Source organism: Trichosurus vulpecula, chromosome 3 (genome assembly GCF_011100635.1).
Source record: "Trichosurus vulpecula isolate mTriVul1 chromosome 3, mTriVul1.pri, whole genome shotgun sequence".
NCBI lineage: Eukaryota > Metazoa > Chordata > Mammalia > Diprotodontia > Phalangeridae > Trichosurus > Trichosurus vulpecula.
In genome coordinates, this window is record NC_050575.1 from 133,954,182 (window position 1) to 133,971,373 (window position 17,192).

Sequence of the window (17,192 nt, forward strand, 5' to 3'; positions counted from 1 at the left end):
TTGACTGTATGATTTCTCATAGTTTGGTGTTATTTAGAACACATTTGTCAGCATTAGCAGAACTGATAATACAGGGTGGAAGATTTCAGCTCAGTTTTAGGAAGCATTTTTTAACAGTGCTGTCCAACATAGAGTGAATTCCTTGTCATATAGGGCATTGTTTTCAATGGATATATTAAATGACCACACATCAAAGTGGTATTAATCATTGAAGATTGCACTAGATAACTTTTAACATCCTTCCCAAACTAAGGTTTGTAATTCTCTAGGCTACATCTCAACATCCTGTATCTCTTGACCCCTTTTATAAAGAAGCAAAGTGAACATGAGCCAGACCAACCAGACCTGGGTGACAGAATTCTTCCTCTTGGGACTCTCTGATGACCCTCAGACTCAGCGGCTGCTCTTTGTGTTCTTCCTGGTAGTTTATTTGGGTACCATACTTGGAAACCTGCTCCTTACATCCTTGGTTCTATTTGACTCACAGCTCCATACACCCATGTATTTCTTCCTGTGTAATTTGTCTCTGTCTGACCTCTGCTTCTCAACCACCACTGTTCCCCAAACTCTAATCCACCTGTTGTCTAGGAAGAAATTAATTTCTTTCACAGGCTGTGCAGCTCAAGTTCTTCTCTTCCTGTTCCTTGGAAGTACACAGTGTGCTTTATTAGGTGTGATGTCCTATGACCGCTACTTGGCAATCTGTGACCCAATGCACTATTCCCTCATCATGACATGGAGGGTGTGTGGCCTTTTTGCCATAGGGTGCTGGTCCAGTGGCCTTGTTGCATCCTTGGTGGACAGTACATTCATACTTAGCCTCCCTTACCAGGGAGACAATCAGATTGACCATTTCTTCTGTGAGGCCCCAGCCCTTCTGGTTTTGGCATCTGCAGATACTCACAGAACAGAATTGATCATTTTCCTTTTGGGTGTAGTGATTATAGTTACACCTATGTCCCTGATCCTGGTCTCATATGTGTGTATCATAATCTCTGTCATCAAAATGAAGACAGCATCAGGGAGACTCAAGGCTTTCTCCACTTGTGGCTCCCATCTCATTGTGGTCATCCTTTTTTATGGAGGAGCAATAATCAACTACATGACACCTAAGTCTTCACAGGAACTAGGGAAGATGATATCTGTGTTCTATGCAGTGGTAAACCCTATGCTCAATCCCTTCATATATAGCCTGAGGAACAAAGATGTGAAGAGGGCATTCAGGAATGCAGCCAACAGGAAACCATTCTGCAGAACCTGATCCTCTCAGCTGTCATTGAATTTCACATTATCTATCTCTTCTAATCTTAGTCTTTAACCTCCTGGAAAAACTAGCCTCTTGTGACTAGAATTAGGAAGCAGTAATACATGTTTATATTGCTATGTAATCATACATGGGGGCTTACATACTGTACACCCATCATATGTCTGGAGTAAAGGGAGAAATGCAGAGATGATACATTTGCCCCTCTGGAGACTTGTGTGGAGTGATGCTAATTTGGAGGACATAAGAAATAGTCTAATTAGTATGGCAGTATCATAGCCATTGAATATTCTGCATTGGATTGTAGGGGACAGAGACAAATATGAAGTAAGTATTAAGAATAAGCAGAGGTAGTCAAGTATTTGGGAGGCAGATAGGAAGATCCACTCACATAAAAACCAAACAAAAACCAGCTTGAAATTGATTACTATTAATATAAATACAGTGTTCAAAATGTGTAAAGTTATAGCACTATTATATTTCCTCATGAAAAGACTATTATCTGTAGGACTGTGTTTTCTATTGGATACAGGTTTTTTTTTGTCTTTTAATATCTACGTATAAAAATTACCTACATCAATGCTATCAAACTCAAATTGAAATGGGGGCCATTAATTCAATACATAAGCATTCCTATGAGAACTTTATTGACTTAGTTTTAAAATGTAATATTAAACATGTTTTATTATATATTTTATTTATTTTATTAAATATTTCTCAATTATACTTTAACCTAATTCTAGATGCATCCTGGAGTGTTGTGGGGCCACAAATGCCCTATGGATTATGTATTTGGCACCTCTGTCCTCCATTTCTGGTTATAAGTCACTTCTCTACCAGTCGGGCAACCCCTTGTCACAAAGTGGCAGGGGGATTGGAGGAGGAGCTATTTAGGAAAACCAGTCAATATTACAACATTGTTGGATAGTACATGGAGAATTCCTAAACTATAGTGCTGTGCTTGTGCTGCAAATGGAGGAAGGCAATTTATTTCAGCTTTTCTCTGGTGCTGTTTGGTCATTATAATTGCATAGCATTCAGCAATTTTAAATAATCTATATTCCCCATTTTGTTAATTATTGGAGGTAATATTTCATATGATATTAGCCAGTACCAGATAGTTTTGATCATTACCACCTTATAAATGCAGTTTAAGCTCTGCTACTGCTAAGCTGCCTTCCTTTACACTTTTTTCTTCATTAATTCCTTTGATATTCTTGAATTTTTGTTTGTCTAAATGAATTTTGTTTTTTATATTTTCTAGCTCAATTAATAATTTTTTGGTAATGTAGTTGGATGGCATTGAATAGATTTAATTAGATAGAACTGTGTTTTTATTTTATTGGGTCTGTCCAACCATCAGCAATTAATATGTATCCAATTATATAAATCTGACTTTATTTGTATAAAAAGTGTTTTATAATCATGTTCATGTAGTTTCTGGTTTTGGTCTTGGCGAGTATAATCTCAGATATTTAATGCTGTCTTTTGTTACTTTAAATGGGGTATTGCTTATTATCTCTTCTTGCAGGATTTTGTTGGTGATATACAGAAATGCTGATGACTCATGTGGGTATATTTTATATCCTTCTACTTTCTTAACATTATTATTTCAAATAGCTTTTTAGTTGAATCTCTAGGATTTTTGTCAAGTTTGCTATCATAACATCTGCAAAAGAGGTAGCTTTACTACCTCATTGCCCATTCTGATTTCTTCAATTTCTATTTCTTTTCTTATTGCTATTGTTAGCATTTCTAATGCAATATTGAATAATATTGGTGATAATGGACATCTTTGTTTCTCTCTTTATCTTATTGAGGCTACTAGTTTATCCTCATTACAAATAATGATTGATGATGGTTTTTAATAGATTCTTCTTATCATTTTTAAGAAAAATCTATTTATACTGATGGTTTTGAGTGCTTTTAATTGGAATGAGTGTTATATTTTGTCAAAAGTTTTTTTATGTGTCTATTGCTATGCTTTTGTTACTTTTGTTACTGATATAATCAATTGTGTTACTATTTTCCCTTGTGTTAAGCCATCCCTGCAACTTTTGTATAAATCCTACTTGGTCACAGTGTATAATCTTGGTGATATATTATTGTAACCTGCAAGCTAGTATTTAATTTAGAATTTTTGCATCCATACTCATTAGTGAAATTGGTCTATAATTTCTTTTTCTGATTTTAGTCTTCCTGATTTGGGCATTGGCATTATATTTGTTTCATAAAAGGAGCTTGGTAGGACTCCTTCTTTGCCTATTATTCCAAATAATTTATTTAATACTGGAATTAGTTGATCTTTAAGTGTTTGGTAGAATTTAGTTGTAAATCCAACTAGTTTTGATGCTTTTCCTTTAAGAAGCCCATTTATTGCCTGTTGAATTTCTTTTTCTAAAACAGGTTTATTGAAATATTTTAGTTCTTCTTCTGTTAATCTAGGCAGTTTATATTTTTGCAAATATTCTTCTATTTCACTTAAATTGTTAAATTTGTTGGCATATAATTGGGCAAAATAACTAGTAATAATTGTGTTGAATTGTGATTCATTAGTGGTATATTCACCTTTTTCTTTTTTGACACTATTGATTTGGTTTTCTTCTCTCTGTCTCTCATCATATTAAGCAATAGTTTGTTTATTTTATTGTTTTTCTTGTAAAACAAACTCCTAGTTTCTTTCTTTTAATTTAACGGCTTTCTTTTTTTAGATGTTTTTAAATTTTTATTTATTTATTTATTATTTGGAGAGGGGAAGGCAGGGCAATTGGGGTTAAGTGACTTGCCCAAAGTCACACAGCTAGTAATTGTGTCAAGTGTCTGAGGTCAGATCTGAACTCAGGTCCTCCTGGCTCCAGGGCAGATGCTCTACTCACTGCACCACCTAGCTGCCCCCTAATAGCTTTCTTACATTCAATTTTATTGATTTCCCCTTTAATTTTTAGGATTTCCAACTTGGTGTTTAATTGAGGATTTTTAGCTTGTTTTTTTTCCTAGTTTCTTTAATTTCATACCCAAATAATGGATCTGCTCTTTCTCAATTTTATTGATACAAGCATTTAGAGATATAAATTTTCCTCTGATTACTGCTTTTGCTGGAACCCATAGGTTTTGGTATGTTGTCTCTTTATTATTATTCTCAATAAAATGATTTATTGCTTTTAAGACTTGTTCTTTAACCCATTTTTTAAGATTAAGATATTTTAGCCTTCAATTAATTGTTAATCTGTGTTTCCATGGTCTCTTTTTAAATATAATTTTTATTGCATTATGATCTGAAAAGGCTGAGTTCAATATTTCTGCTTTTCTGCATTTAACTACAAAATTTTTGTTCCCTAATATATGTTCCCTAACCAATTTTTGTAAAGGCACCAAATATTATGGAGAAAAAGGTATATTCCTTTCTATCCCCATTCAATTCTCTCTAGATATCTACCATATCCAACTTATCTAAGATTCTTTTCACCCCTTTGATTTCTTTTTTCTTCATTCTTTGGTTAGACTTATCTAGTTCTGAGAGGGGAAGGTTGAAGCCTCTCACTATTATAGTTTCGCTATTTCCACTTGTAATTAATTTAGCTTTTCCTTTAAAATTTGGATGCTATAGCATTTGGTGCATGTAGATTTAGTATGGATATTACTTCATTATCTATGGTACTTTTTAACATCATGTAGTTTCCCTGTTTATCTCTTTTAATAAAATCTTTTTTTTAGCTTTAACTTTATCTGAGATCATGATCGCTAACCCTGCTTTTCTTGCATCAGTTGAAGCATAACAAATTCTGCTCCAACCCTTTATTTTAATCTATGTGTGTCTCACATTTTTAAGTGTTTCTTGTCAACAACATATTGTCTGATTCTGGTCTGTTTCTGCTTTAAGGGTGAGTTCATCTCATTAACATTCAATGCTATATCAATAATTGTATATTTCCAACCATAAAAAATAGGAGGGAGGGAAATACACAGTAATCATGTGAACTATGAACTAAAACTGCGAACTACGAATGGGATGAACTCACCCATAAAATAGAAGTTGCTAGCAAAAATGGACAAAAAAACAAGAAGCTGGTAGTATGTTGTTTACAAGAAACACTCTTGAAACAGAGACATACAGAGTAAAAATAAAAGGCTGGATCAGGAGCTATTATGCTTCAGCTGAAGTTGAAAAACCCCTAACATGGGTAGCAATTATGACCTCAGAGAAAGCAAAGGCAAATACAGATCTAATTAAAAGAGATAAACAGGGAAACTGTATCATGCTAAAAGGTACCATAGAAAATGAAGTAATATCAATACTAATCACATATGCACCAAATGGTATAGCATCCAAATTCTCAAAGGAAAAGTTAAATGAATTACAGGAAGAAATAGATGGTAAAACTATCTTAGCAGGGGGCCCAAACTTTGCCCTCTCAGAACTAGATAAATCTAACAAAAAAGTAAACAAGAAAGAAGTTAAAGAGATGAATAGAATTTTAGAAAGTTAAATATGATAGACATATGGATGAAACTGAATGGGAATAGAAAGGAATATATCTTTTTCTCACATGTATATGGCACCTTCACAAAAACTCATCATGTATCAGGGCACTAAAAACCTCACAACTAGATGCAGAAATATTTAATACATTCTTTTCAGATAGTAACACAATAAAATTGCATCAATAAAAGGCCACAGAAACATCGATCAAAAGTTAATTGGAAACTAAATAATCTAATCACAAAAATGAGTGGGTCAAAGAACAAATCAAGGAAACAATCAACTCATTGAAGAGAATGACAAGAATGAGACAACATACCAAAATGTATGGGATGCAGTCAAAGTATACTTGGGTTAAAATTTATACCTCCAAATCAATAAAATAGAGAGAGAGTAGATCAATAAATTGGGCATGAAACTAAAAAAAAACTAGAAAAAGAAAAAATTAAAAATCCCCAATTAAATGCCAAATTAAAAAAACCTGAAAAACAAAGTAGAGATTAATAAAATTGAAAATAAGAAAGTTATTGAACTGATAAATAAAACTAGGAGCTGGTTTTATGAATACAAAACCCAGTAAAATAGATAAACCATTGGTTAATTTGATTAAAAAGAAAGAAGAAAACAAAATTACCTATCAAAAACAAAAAGGGTGAATTCACCACCAATGTAGACGAAATTAAAGCTATTGTTAGGAACTATTTTCCCCATGGTAGATAAGAGTAGGCTGAAAAGTAGAATCAGTGAAGGAATATAGAGAAGCATCATTACAGAGTATGTCATTGAAGAGTTATATGGTCAGTAAAATAAATGACCCAGTTATGTAGTGAAAACAAGAGACAAATAATGGAAAACCTGATAACTGCATTGGTATCCACATAATGTCCAGAGATCTAAAAGAAGCCCCCAGAATATTGAATAAACCTCCTAGACCAACCTTTTGCTTAATGGAAGCTTTTTTGGGAGGAAAGAGCCAAGAGTGGCAGAAGATGAGAATGTTATGGATGTGTTGCGATATGCATGGTTAAAGGTAGTCCTAGATCCTCTATCAATGAGCTCACAGAACCACTGCAATATCAAAGATAATATGCCTCATGGCATCTATGACACTCCTATCTACAAAGTAGCCTTGGAACAAGTGAAGAGGAGCTCTAGCACATCAAAGACATTGCCTAAGGAGCAGACTACTCTGTTGCATCTTGACGAGAGTCATCTCTCATTCTCCACCATATTTCTCCCCTCTCCTCACACTTTTTATTTAGGAATATTTCATGTTTCCCAACAACTTGGAGGGAGAAGTAGAAATTAAATCCCTTCTATTTTTCCTCCAAGAGGAAGATCAGGCTGCCCTTAGAAGAGAGATAATAGACACTCAGCTGGACTAAAAATGCAAACTTTGAACCCTTGATTTAAGATGCTATACACTTAATTGCATACTGGTTGAGTTTTTCAATTAAAAAAATAAGATGATTACTTGTAGGTGTTTCCATCTCAACATTAAATGACTAGTTAAATCTTTAATTCTGAATTATCATCTCTTAATTATTTAAGTCCTTTTCTTTTTACCCAATCTCACTCCTCCCACAAACTTTCCCCACTAAATCATACCTGACAATTGGTCAAGCAGACATTGAATGACCACTCGACAGTTAAGTTATAGTAGGAATTCCTTTCAGATATGGGTTGGACTAGATGACTGCTGAGTTATCAGAAAATTAAAAATTTGGGGACTTTCTGAAGGAGAGCAACTTGATTTCTTAGAGCATCCAGTTTCTCTTCTGGAGAAAGATATCTTCTGGGAATGGGGTATAAGGTATAAAAGACCCTGTGGGTGGCAGCTTTGGGAGAATTATTGAGGGTGTGGGTCTGTGAGGGACTGTGAGGTAAAGTGCTCAAAAGAAGTATGTAGTACTGCAGTGTTGCTACCCTGGAGCAAAGTAAGTCCTGTTCACTCTCCTCTAGTGATCACTATGCCAGAATGCAGAAGTAGGACCCCTGGCTTAAAAAGAGAGAAGAAAACCAAATCACTAGTATCAAAAAATGAGAAGGGTGAGTATACTACTAACAAAGATGAAATTAAAGCAATTATAAGGAGCTACTTTGCCCGATTAAATAACAGTAAATTTAACAATTCTAGTGAAATGGAAAAATATTTACAAAAATATGTTACTTAGATAAGCAGAAGAGGAACTAGAAAATCTAAATAGTCCTATTTTAGGATAAGAAATTGAACAGGTCATTAATGAGCCCCCTAAGAAAAAAAGCACCGGGACCAGATGAATTTACAAGGGAATTCTGTCAAACCTCTAAGGATCAACTAATTCCAATATTAAATGCAATTTATTTATTTAACATATTTGGTTTTCAGCATTGATTTTCACAACATTTTGAATTACAAATTTTCTCCCCATTTCTACCCTCCCCCCCACTCCAAGATGGCTTATATTCTGGTTGCCCTGTTCCCCAGTCAGCCCTCCCCTCTATCACCCCCCTCCCCTCTCATCCCCTTTTCCCTTCCTTTCTTGTAGGGCAAGATAAATTTCTACGCCCCATTGCCTGTGTATCTTATTTTTTAGTTGCATACAAAACCTTTTTTTGTTTTTGAACATCTGATTTTAAAACTTTGAGTTCCAAATTCTCTTCCTTCTTCCCTTCCCACCCACCCTCCCTAAGAAGTTGAGCAATTCAACCTAGGCCACACGTATTATTATGTATAACCCTTCCACAATACTCATGTTGTGAAAGGCTAACTACATTTTGCTCCTTCCCAACCCATCCCGCTTTATTGAATTTTCTCCCTTGACCCTGTCCCCTTTCCAAAGTGTTTGTTTTGATTACCTCCACCCCCATCTGCCCTCCCCTCCATCATTCCCCCGCCTTTTATTTTTTTTTTTTATCTTCCTCCCTCTTCTTTCCTGTGGGGTAAGATACCCAACTGAGTATGTATGGTATTCCCCCTCGGGCCAAATCTGATGAGAGCAAGGTTCACTCATTCCCCCCTCACCTGCCCTCTCCCCTCCTCCCACAGAACTGCTTCCTCTTGCCACCTTCATGCAAGATAATCCACCCCATTCTATCTCTCCCTATCTCCCTCTCTCAGTATGTTACTCTCTCATCCCTTAATTTCATTTTATTTCTTTTAGATATCTTCCCTTCATCTTCAACTCACCCTGTGTCTGCTCTCTCTCTTTTACATAGATATATATATATATATACATAAACACACACATATATATACACATACATACACATACATACATATACACATAGATATATACATACATACACATTCACTTATATATCTACATAAACATATATACATATATACATATATATATATATATACATGCATATTCCCTTCAACTACCCTAATACTGAGGTCTCATGAATCATACTCATCATCTTTCCATGTAGGAATGTAAACAAAACAGTTCAACTTTAGTAAGTCCCTTGCAATTTCCGTTTCTTGATTACCTTTTCATGCTTCTCTTGATTCTTGTGTTTGAAAGTCAAATTTTCTATTCAGTTCTGGTCTTTTCACTGAGAAAGCTTGAAAGTCCTCTATTTTATTGAAAGTCCATATTTTGCCTTGGAACATGATACTCAGTTTTGCTGGGTAGGTGATTCTAGGTTTTAATCCTAGCTCCATTGACCTCTGGAATATCGCATTCCAAGCCCTTCGATCTCTTACTGTAGAAGCTGCCAGATCTTGGGTTATTCTGATTGGGTTTCCACAATACTCAAATTGTTTCTTTCTGGCTGCTTGCAGTATTTTCTCCTTGATCTGGGAGCTCTGGAATTTGGCAACAATATTCCTAGGAGATTTCTTTTTGGGATCCTATTTGAGGAGGCGAATCGATGGATTCTTTCAATTTCTATTTTGCCCTGTGGCTCTAGAATATCAGGGCAGTTCTCCTTGATAATTTCCTGAAAGATGGTATCTAGGCTCTTTTTTTGATCATGGCTTTCAGGTAGTCCAATAATTTTTAAATTATCTCTCCTGGATCTATTTTCCAGGTCAGTGGTTTTTCCAAGGAGATATTTCACATTGTCTTGCATTTTTTCATTCCTCTGGTTCTGTTTTATAATATCCTGATTTCTCATAAAGTCACTAGCTTCCACTTGCTCCAATCTAATTTTTAAAGTAGTATTTTCTTCAGTGGTCTTTTGGACCTCCTTTTCCATTTGGCTAATTCTGCCTTTCAAGGCATTCTTCTCCTCATTGGCTTTTTGGAGCTCTTTTGCCATTTAAGTTAGTCTATTTTTTAAGGTGTTGTTTTCTTCAGTGTATTTTTCAGTATTTTTTTGGGTCTCCTTTAGCAAGTCATTGACTTGTTTTTCATGGTTTTCTCGCATCCTTCTCATTTCTCTTCCCAATTTTTCCTCTACTTCTCTAACTTGCTTTTCCAAATCCTTTTTGAGTTCTTCTATGGCCTGGGGCCAGTTCATGTTTTTCTTGAAGGCTTTGGTTGCAGGCTCTATGACTTTGTTGTCTTCTTTAGGCTGTATGTTTTGGTCTTCTTTGTCACCAAAGAAAGAATCCAAAGTCTGAGACTGAATCTGGGCGCGTTTTCGCTGCCTGGCCATATTCCCAACCAACTAACTTGACCCTTGAGTTTTTCAGTGGGGTATGACTGCTTGTAGACTAATGAGTTCTATGTGGCACTCCTGCTCTGATCCGCCACTTAATTCCTCCCACCAGGTGTGCCCGGAGCCGGAAGTAACAACAGCTGTAGCTGCCCCACCTCCGCTGCCCCCGGGGCTGGAAGCCGGCGAACTCCTTCCACTCCCGCAGCTTTTCCCACTAACCTTCTCCGCAGTCTTTGGTGTTTGTGGGTCGAGGGGTCTGGTAACTGCTGCAGCTCACATATTCAGGGCGCTAGGGCCCCCTCCGCCCGGCTTCTGGTCTGGATCGTTCACGCTGCTCAGGCTGGGCTCTGATCCACTCCGTTCCCAGCTCCCAGCTCCGTGTGTAATAGACCTCACCCAGAGACCATCCAGGCTGTCCTGGGCTGGAGCCCTGCTTCCCTCTGCTGTTCTGTGGGTTCTGCCATTCTAGAATTGGTTCAGAGCCATTTTTATAGGTTTTTGGAGGGACTCGGGTACGGAGCTCACTCTAGTCCGTGCTTACCAGCCGCCATCTTGGCTCCGCCCCCCCTAATTCCAATATTAAATAAATTGTTTGGAATAAGAGGCAAAGAAGGGATTCTACCAAATTCTTTTTCTGAAACAAATATAGTTCTAATAATTAAATCAGGAAGAGTGAAAACAAAGAAAGAAAATTATAGACCAATTTCATTAATGAATATGGATGCAAAAAGCCTAAATAAAACACTAGCTAAAAGATTACAACAATGTATTACAAAGATTATAAATTATGATCAAGTGGAATTTATACCATGAATGTAGGGATGATTTAACATAAGGAAAACTATTAATACAATTGATTATATCAATACTAAAAGTTTAAAAATCATATGATTATGTCAATAGATGCAGAAAAAGCTTTTGATAAAGTAAAAGTCACATGGACACAAACTTTAGCTCAATATAAGAACAAAATCTCATGGTTACAGTTGTTCAACAATTAACTGAGTTGTCACATGACATGATGAGTTTCCCATTATTTAAGGTCTTCAAGCATAGCCTGGATCATCACTTATGAGTCAATCAGTAAATCAATAAGCATTTATAAAGTAACTAGGATATTCAAAGCACTATACCAGGAATTGGAGATAGAAACACAAATGTTACTGTCCTTGAGGATCTGACATCATACTAGGAGGATATACCTTCTCAGATTTTACAGAAAAATACTTAAGGGATATATGGCAAAAATACATGTTAATATTGGAATTGCTAACAAATAAGGATGATCAGAAGACCTCTTGATGGAGGTAGCACTTTAGTTGACTCTGGAAGGGAGTTAGTGATTCCAAAATGTTGTGATGGGGAGTCATTCTAAGCATGGAAGAGAGTCTGTGCCAAAGAATGAAGGCAGAATATGAAATATTAGGTGAAGGGAAAGGAAAGCAGGTTAGTTTGTAAGAGATGTAGACAAGATTTATATTTTGATTTTATCTAGCTGACCTGTGTGCCTCCAAGTCTGAGATACTTCATTTCTAACATATCATTCAAAATATCTTACTATAACCAGGCACCACTAGTCAATATGCTGTTGGACATTAAACTAACATTTATTTCTTGGTAAAACAAATCAAGAAATAAAGGATAAGAATCTCACATGTTCTCATAAGCTAATAATCACATTTCTTTCAGCATGCCAAAAACAAAATGAATAGGCCCCAGGTTTGGACCCTCAATCATACATTGATGCAACTACCAGCATTGCCAAAGAGAATATCAGAATGGGAGAAAAGAGTAGATTGAAATTTTGGAGCTGAAGATTTACATTTTAATTACTTGTAATAAACCATACTTCTTGTTTCTACCCAAAAGAGAACTACATTGGGGAAAAAAACCCATTCACTTCCTGATCTATCCTCTGGAGCAAATGCTTCAGAGATTATTTCTACACTATGGATCATGTAGTTTGTCCTCATAGAAACAGTCCTTGTTTGAAAAGTAAGTCCTCAGAACTATCAAGGAGACTTGTTTTGGGGAAGGAAGGATTTAATCCACTTTATCACTCTTCCCTTTCTCCTCCGAACCCTGTTCCCGTCAAGGAACAAAGATTGGATGAGAACTCAATGCTTTAGTATTTGTTACCTGAAGTTTCCCCAACCTAGCAGCTATTTTTCATGCATCTATTCTGTGTTCTATATTTGGAATATCTTTCTGAATATGAGATCCTTTCCTAGTGTCTTCTGCCTTTCAGGTAAGAATGTGAGGTTATAGATAGAGAAGGGCAAATACTAAGGGGTTACTTAAAGATGCATACTTAGATGTGGGGGTTTTTGAGTAGATTTGGATTTAGAATTTCTATGTCTTTGTTTCTGTTTCAACATCCCTTGTCAACCATATCTGATTTGCCAATGTTTTCCTTTGGAAATAACTCCACACAGAAGACCTCCCTGTTGGATCTGTTTCTCTCATCACCAGCACTAGGTCCTCAGAAAATGGCATGGAGTGAGATTGGGGTAACGACTTGTATGAAAGAATGACTTTCTCTAATGCAGGTGGGGCTTTTGAACATTGTATAGGTTGGAGGTAAGATACTGCATGAGTTGGGGGTAAGATATTGAGGGACCCATTTCATATTTTCATTTTATGATGATAGCTAGCATGGAATGGAATTATCATTCCCAGATACGTGACCAAAGAGAAGCAAGTCCTGCATCGTGAGGGAGTTAATCCCCTAGAATCTCTCAGGAAAAAAACAAACATACCTTATACTGGAACTAGAAAGATAACACCAACATGAAGAAATTAGGAATTTAAGGAAGAAGTTGTGAATTTAATCCTTGGGCCATTCGACTATGGTGGATGTCAGCAAGTTTCAGTGTGCACCTGTGGGTTTGGGCGGTGGCATGGATCTCTAATGCTGTCCTTTTCAGGACCTCTGAAATTTTCTTGGGTAAATTTCATGCAAAAGGTAGCATTTTAGCTAAGTTTTGAGGGAATTTGAGGGTTCTTAGATATATAGAAGAGTAGGGAGTGCAGTCTTGGCATGGAAGACATTCTGTGAAGAGATGGAAACTAGGAGATGAATATCATGTGTAAGGAACAGCAAGAACTACAATCTGGCTCACTCATAGATTTCATGTAGGAGGGCAATATATAATAAGCCTGGGAACATAGGTGGGAATTGGTTGTGAAGGATTTTAAGTGAGAAATATAGGAATGCTTATTTGAGGAAACTGCTAGAATTTATTGAGCAGAAGATATGGTCAGACTGGTCCTCTAGGAATTTGACTTTGATAGCAATGTGAAGGACAAACTGGAGAGGAGAGAGACTTTAGGCATGGATACCAATGAAGACAACTGATCTCAGACAGAACTCATGTACTTCTCTCTGGGGCTATATTAATCAACTCTATAGCTCTGATGAGGCTGTGATGGACAAGGTCAGAGACACAAAGTCCATTGATTCATTTTGTTTTCAGGAATAAGTCTGGCCCTGAGAAGAGATTCAACTGTATCTAGCAAATATCTCCTTTAAAACTCACATCCCTAAGGGAAGATGAAGACTAAGACAATTCTGTTATCTCCTGTTACAAGAGGCAGAAGAGAACTTCATCATTCTTCTGGAACCCAAAGGCTTAAAGTAATATACCTCATCAAACTGGTTATTGTCTACTGGCAATCTCCCAGCCCAGTGATTATAGAATCACAATCTGCTATCTGAAGGAAATGCTATTTCTCTCACATCACCTATCTGTTTATAACCTTGGTTTTCCACACCTACAGATCCTCAATGTTTTAATCTAACACCTATCAACTCATTCTTGTCAAAGAACTCAAAACTTGCCATGGTGAGTCTTGAGAATTTCCTTTGAGGACTTCTGATTATTTGTGTCCTCTAAAAAGTAGGGGGACAAAAGAAGTAAAATTATAGGGAATTGGCTGCTCTAATATTCTCCTGTCCTGATACCACTTCCCCATCAATAGGAATCCATTTGAGCTTCACCAACAAGTGTTTTCAGATATTATTAACTTGATTGTTAGGACCACTTAGAAAGATAAATTATGATAACTAAGAGCAAACAGTACTTCATCAGGAAGGAGTCATGACAGGTTGACTATTATTTCTATTTCTGACAGTGTTGCTAGATCCTAGGAATGTCATTGAATACAGTAATTTTCATCCAGAGCGTTGGAAAGTTTCTCATGATATTCTTGTGAACATTACAAGGAATTTTGGAAGGTAACTATTCCTACTGGGTAAATATTGTGCAGTAGTAGACAAAGAAAAGAGAGATTATATTCCTTCAGGTCCATTCTTTGATCAATTTATGAGCATTTTATACAGTTCTAGGTACCACTTTTGAGGAATAACATTGCCTAGCAGGACCATGCTCAGAAGATGGCAACCGAGTTGGTGGGGATGGGGAGTCTTTCATATGAGAACAAATTGAAGACTTTTTGAAAACTTAGAGAGCAGAGAAGACTTAGAATTGGGAAGGACAGGATAGCTATTGTCAAGTATTTGAATATTGGCCATAAGGAAGAGGAATGTCATTTTTTCATGGTGATAGAGAGCAGTACAAAAAGTAATAGGTAAATGGTAGGTAAATTCTGTAACCCAGAAACCTGAAAATAGTTTTCAGTTGATGCTCATGTCTGTTTACTTTGATATTTCAATGAAGGTAATGTGATAATTAAAATTTTCAATATAATTTAAAAGGTAAAACAATTTAAATTTTCAATTTTATTTAAAAAGGTAAAAATCATTTTTAGCTCAGAGACTGGACAGAAATGGACAACAGGCCTGATTTTTCCTTGTATGCCAATTTTTGCTATAGAAAATCTGAGGTGACAGATGGATAAAAAGTTATTGTTAAAAATGACCAGAGATGACACAACAAAGATGATATATAATAGGTCACATACATAAATGTGTCAGCAAGGCTAAGATTTTAAGTGGGAACAAAATAGTCATATTTTATGGACCTACCCTTTTAATTTCCAGTGGAACTCCCTCTTCTATTTAGTTTGGTGGATTCCCTAAAATGTGATAACTATGTCATCCATCTGCCCACCCTTTTTCTTTTGTTTGTGAACTGTATATGTAAATTCATCTGTGTAGGAAACTCTTGGCAAGGAAATTCCTATGCCAATGCAGATTGACAATTTCTCTAAAACAGTCTAAAAGAACTCCCTGGGGGTGTTGAAGTGAAATGTTCTGCCAGAGTCAGTTTGCATCAGAGTAAGGATTTGAACTTTGGTCTTTCTGCCGTTAAAGACAGCTTACTATGCTCAATACCATACTGTCTCTCTTTAATAGGTATTTTATACAACCTCTCTCATCACTGTGCAAGATAGCATTCTTTCTCTTATATAGGCAATTTAAGCAAGAGGTGTCACTGTCTCCCAAATAGAAAACTTCACACATTTTGACAATTTCCATTTTTCATGAGGGTTTTCAACTCATGATGCTACTACTATTTTGAACTGGACCATGCATACCAGTTGAGGCAAGTGTTTCGTTAGGGTCAAAATCTGGTATCAAATTCTGATGCGTGATGATTCACTTTGTAAGACAACGTCTTCTAACATGTGTAGTTTCTCTTAAGAGTATCTTACTATTCCCCAAAATGTTCTGATATTTTCTATCAGACCCAAAGAGGAGCTCTATGCAATTTAACTCTTTCAGTAAAACAACCTACTCTGTCAGAGGACAAAGTTTTGTCTAAGAAAATAGGAGTAATTGTCTAGCCAGTTTTATCTTCTCCAAGCCAACTATTCTTCTAAGTGTTCTCTTGTCTTTAAGTAAAAAGACAATAGAAAACTAATCATACTTTGGTTCATGAGGTTTCTCTCTAGGCCACTGAATTCTTATAGGGAAGCGACAATAAGATGATCCATTAGCAAGGCTAAATACAAAGTTCTACACTTTAGGGATTTTTTCTTAATCTACAAAAGTACAGAATCAGTAAGATTCAGCTTACCATTAATGGCAGAAAGTTCATGGGAGAAAGAACTCAAGACTGATTATTGAGTTTAGTTACAAGCTCAATATGAATGAATCATCTCTAGGTAAACAAAACTAGCATAATAGCAGACTGTATTAAGTTAAATATCATATTGTTGATGATCAAATAAGCTAAAAATATATTGAATTGTGTGATAGCCAGACTACATACAGATTATTGGGCTCAGTTCTTGACTTCTGGACTGATGGGGTGGATTTAGTTTGTGTTGCTCTAGAGGATGTAATTGAGATCAATGCAAGGCAAATTGCAGTGTAGTCCTTTCTCCTGAAACACTGATTAGAAAATTGATTTTATTCCAAAATATTATATTAGGGAGCAATTTGAGAATTTCACCTTTGCTTATGCACAATTTCATCAAGTATACAGAAAACTGAACCATTTCAAAATAACTTGCAAATAACATGCTGGCACACACTTCAGCTGGCAAATTCCAGATCTTTTTCAAACAAACTTCTAGGCAAAGTGGTATATCAATTTTATATCTTCTGCTGCAGGAGGACCAGTGGGTTGTAAAGAACTGGCCCTCATCCACATTTCACCCTAGTTCTTCCATGTTCCTACCCCTGGCCCTCAGCCTCTGAATTCAAATTTCCTAACTTGTTGGACCCAGGGTACAATCCTTCTAGGAGCCTACAGAAACAAAAACTGGGATTATACATTGTAGTATTTATGCATTTTGATCTTTTAACATATATATGCTATTTTGACAAATATATGCTATATTTAACATACGTATGCTATTATTAGTTTCCTATCATTTTTATATAACTGATGAAAGTTTTGAGTGTTGTAGTCCTAATGCTATTCCACCTCACCTCATAAGTCCTATGTT

At 36.1% G+C, this 17,192-nt stretch overlaps 1 protein-coding gene across 1 annotated transcript; it reads left to right on the plus strand.

The window, feature by feature from the left end:
• Positions 1 to 319: 319 nt before the first annotated feature.
• Positions 320 to 1,261, plus strand: LOC118842231 (olfactory receptor 2D2-like). Its single transcript, XM_036749828.1, has one exon. The coding sequence runs from the start codon at positions 326 to 328 to the stop codon at positions 1,259 to 1,261; it is 936 nt and encodes a 311-aa protein (XP_036605723.1). The 5' UTR covers positions 320 to 325.
• The last annotated feature ends 15,931 nt before the right edge of the window (positions 1,262 to 17,192 follow it).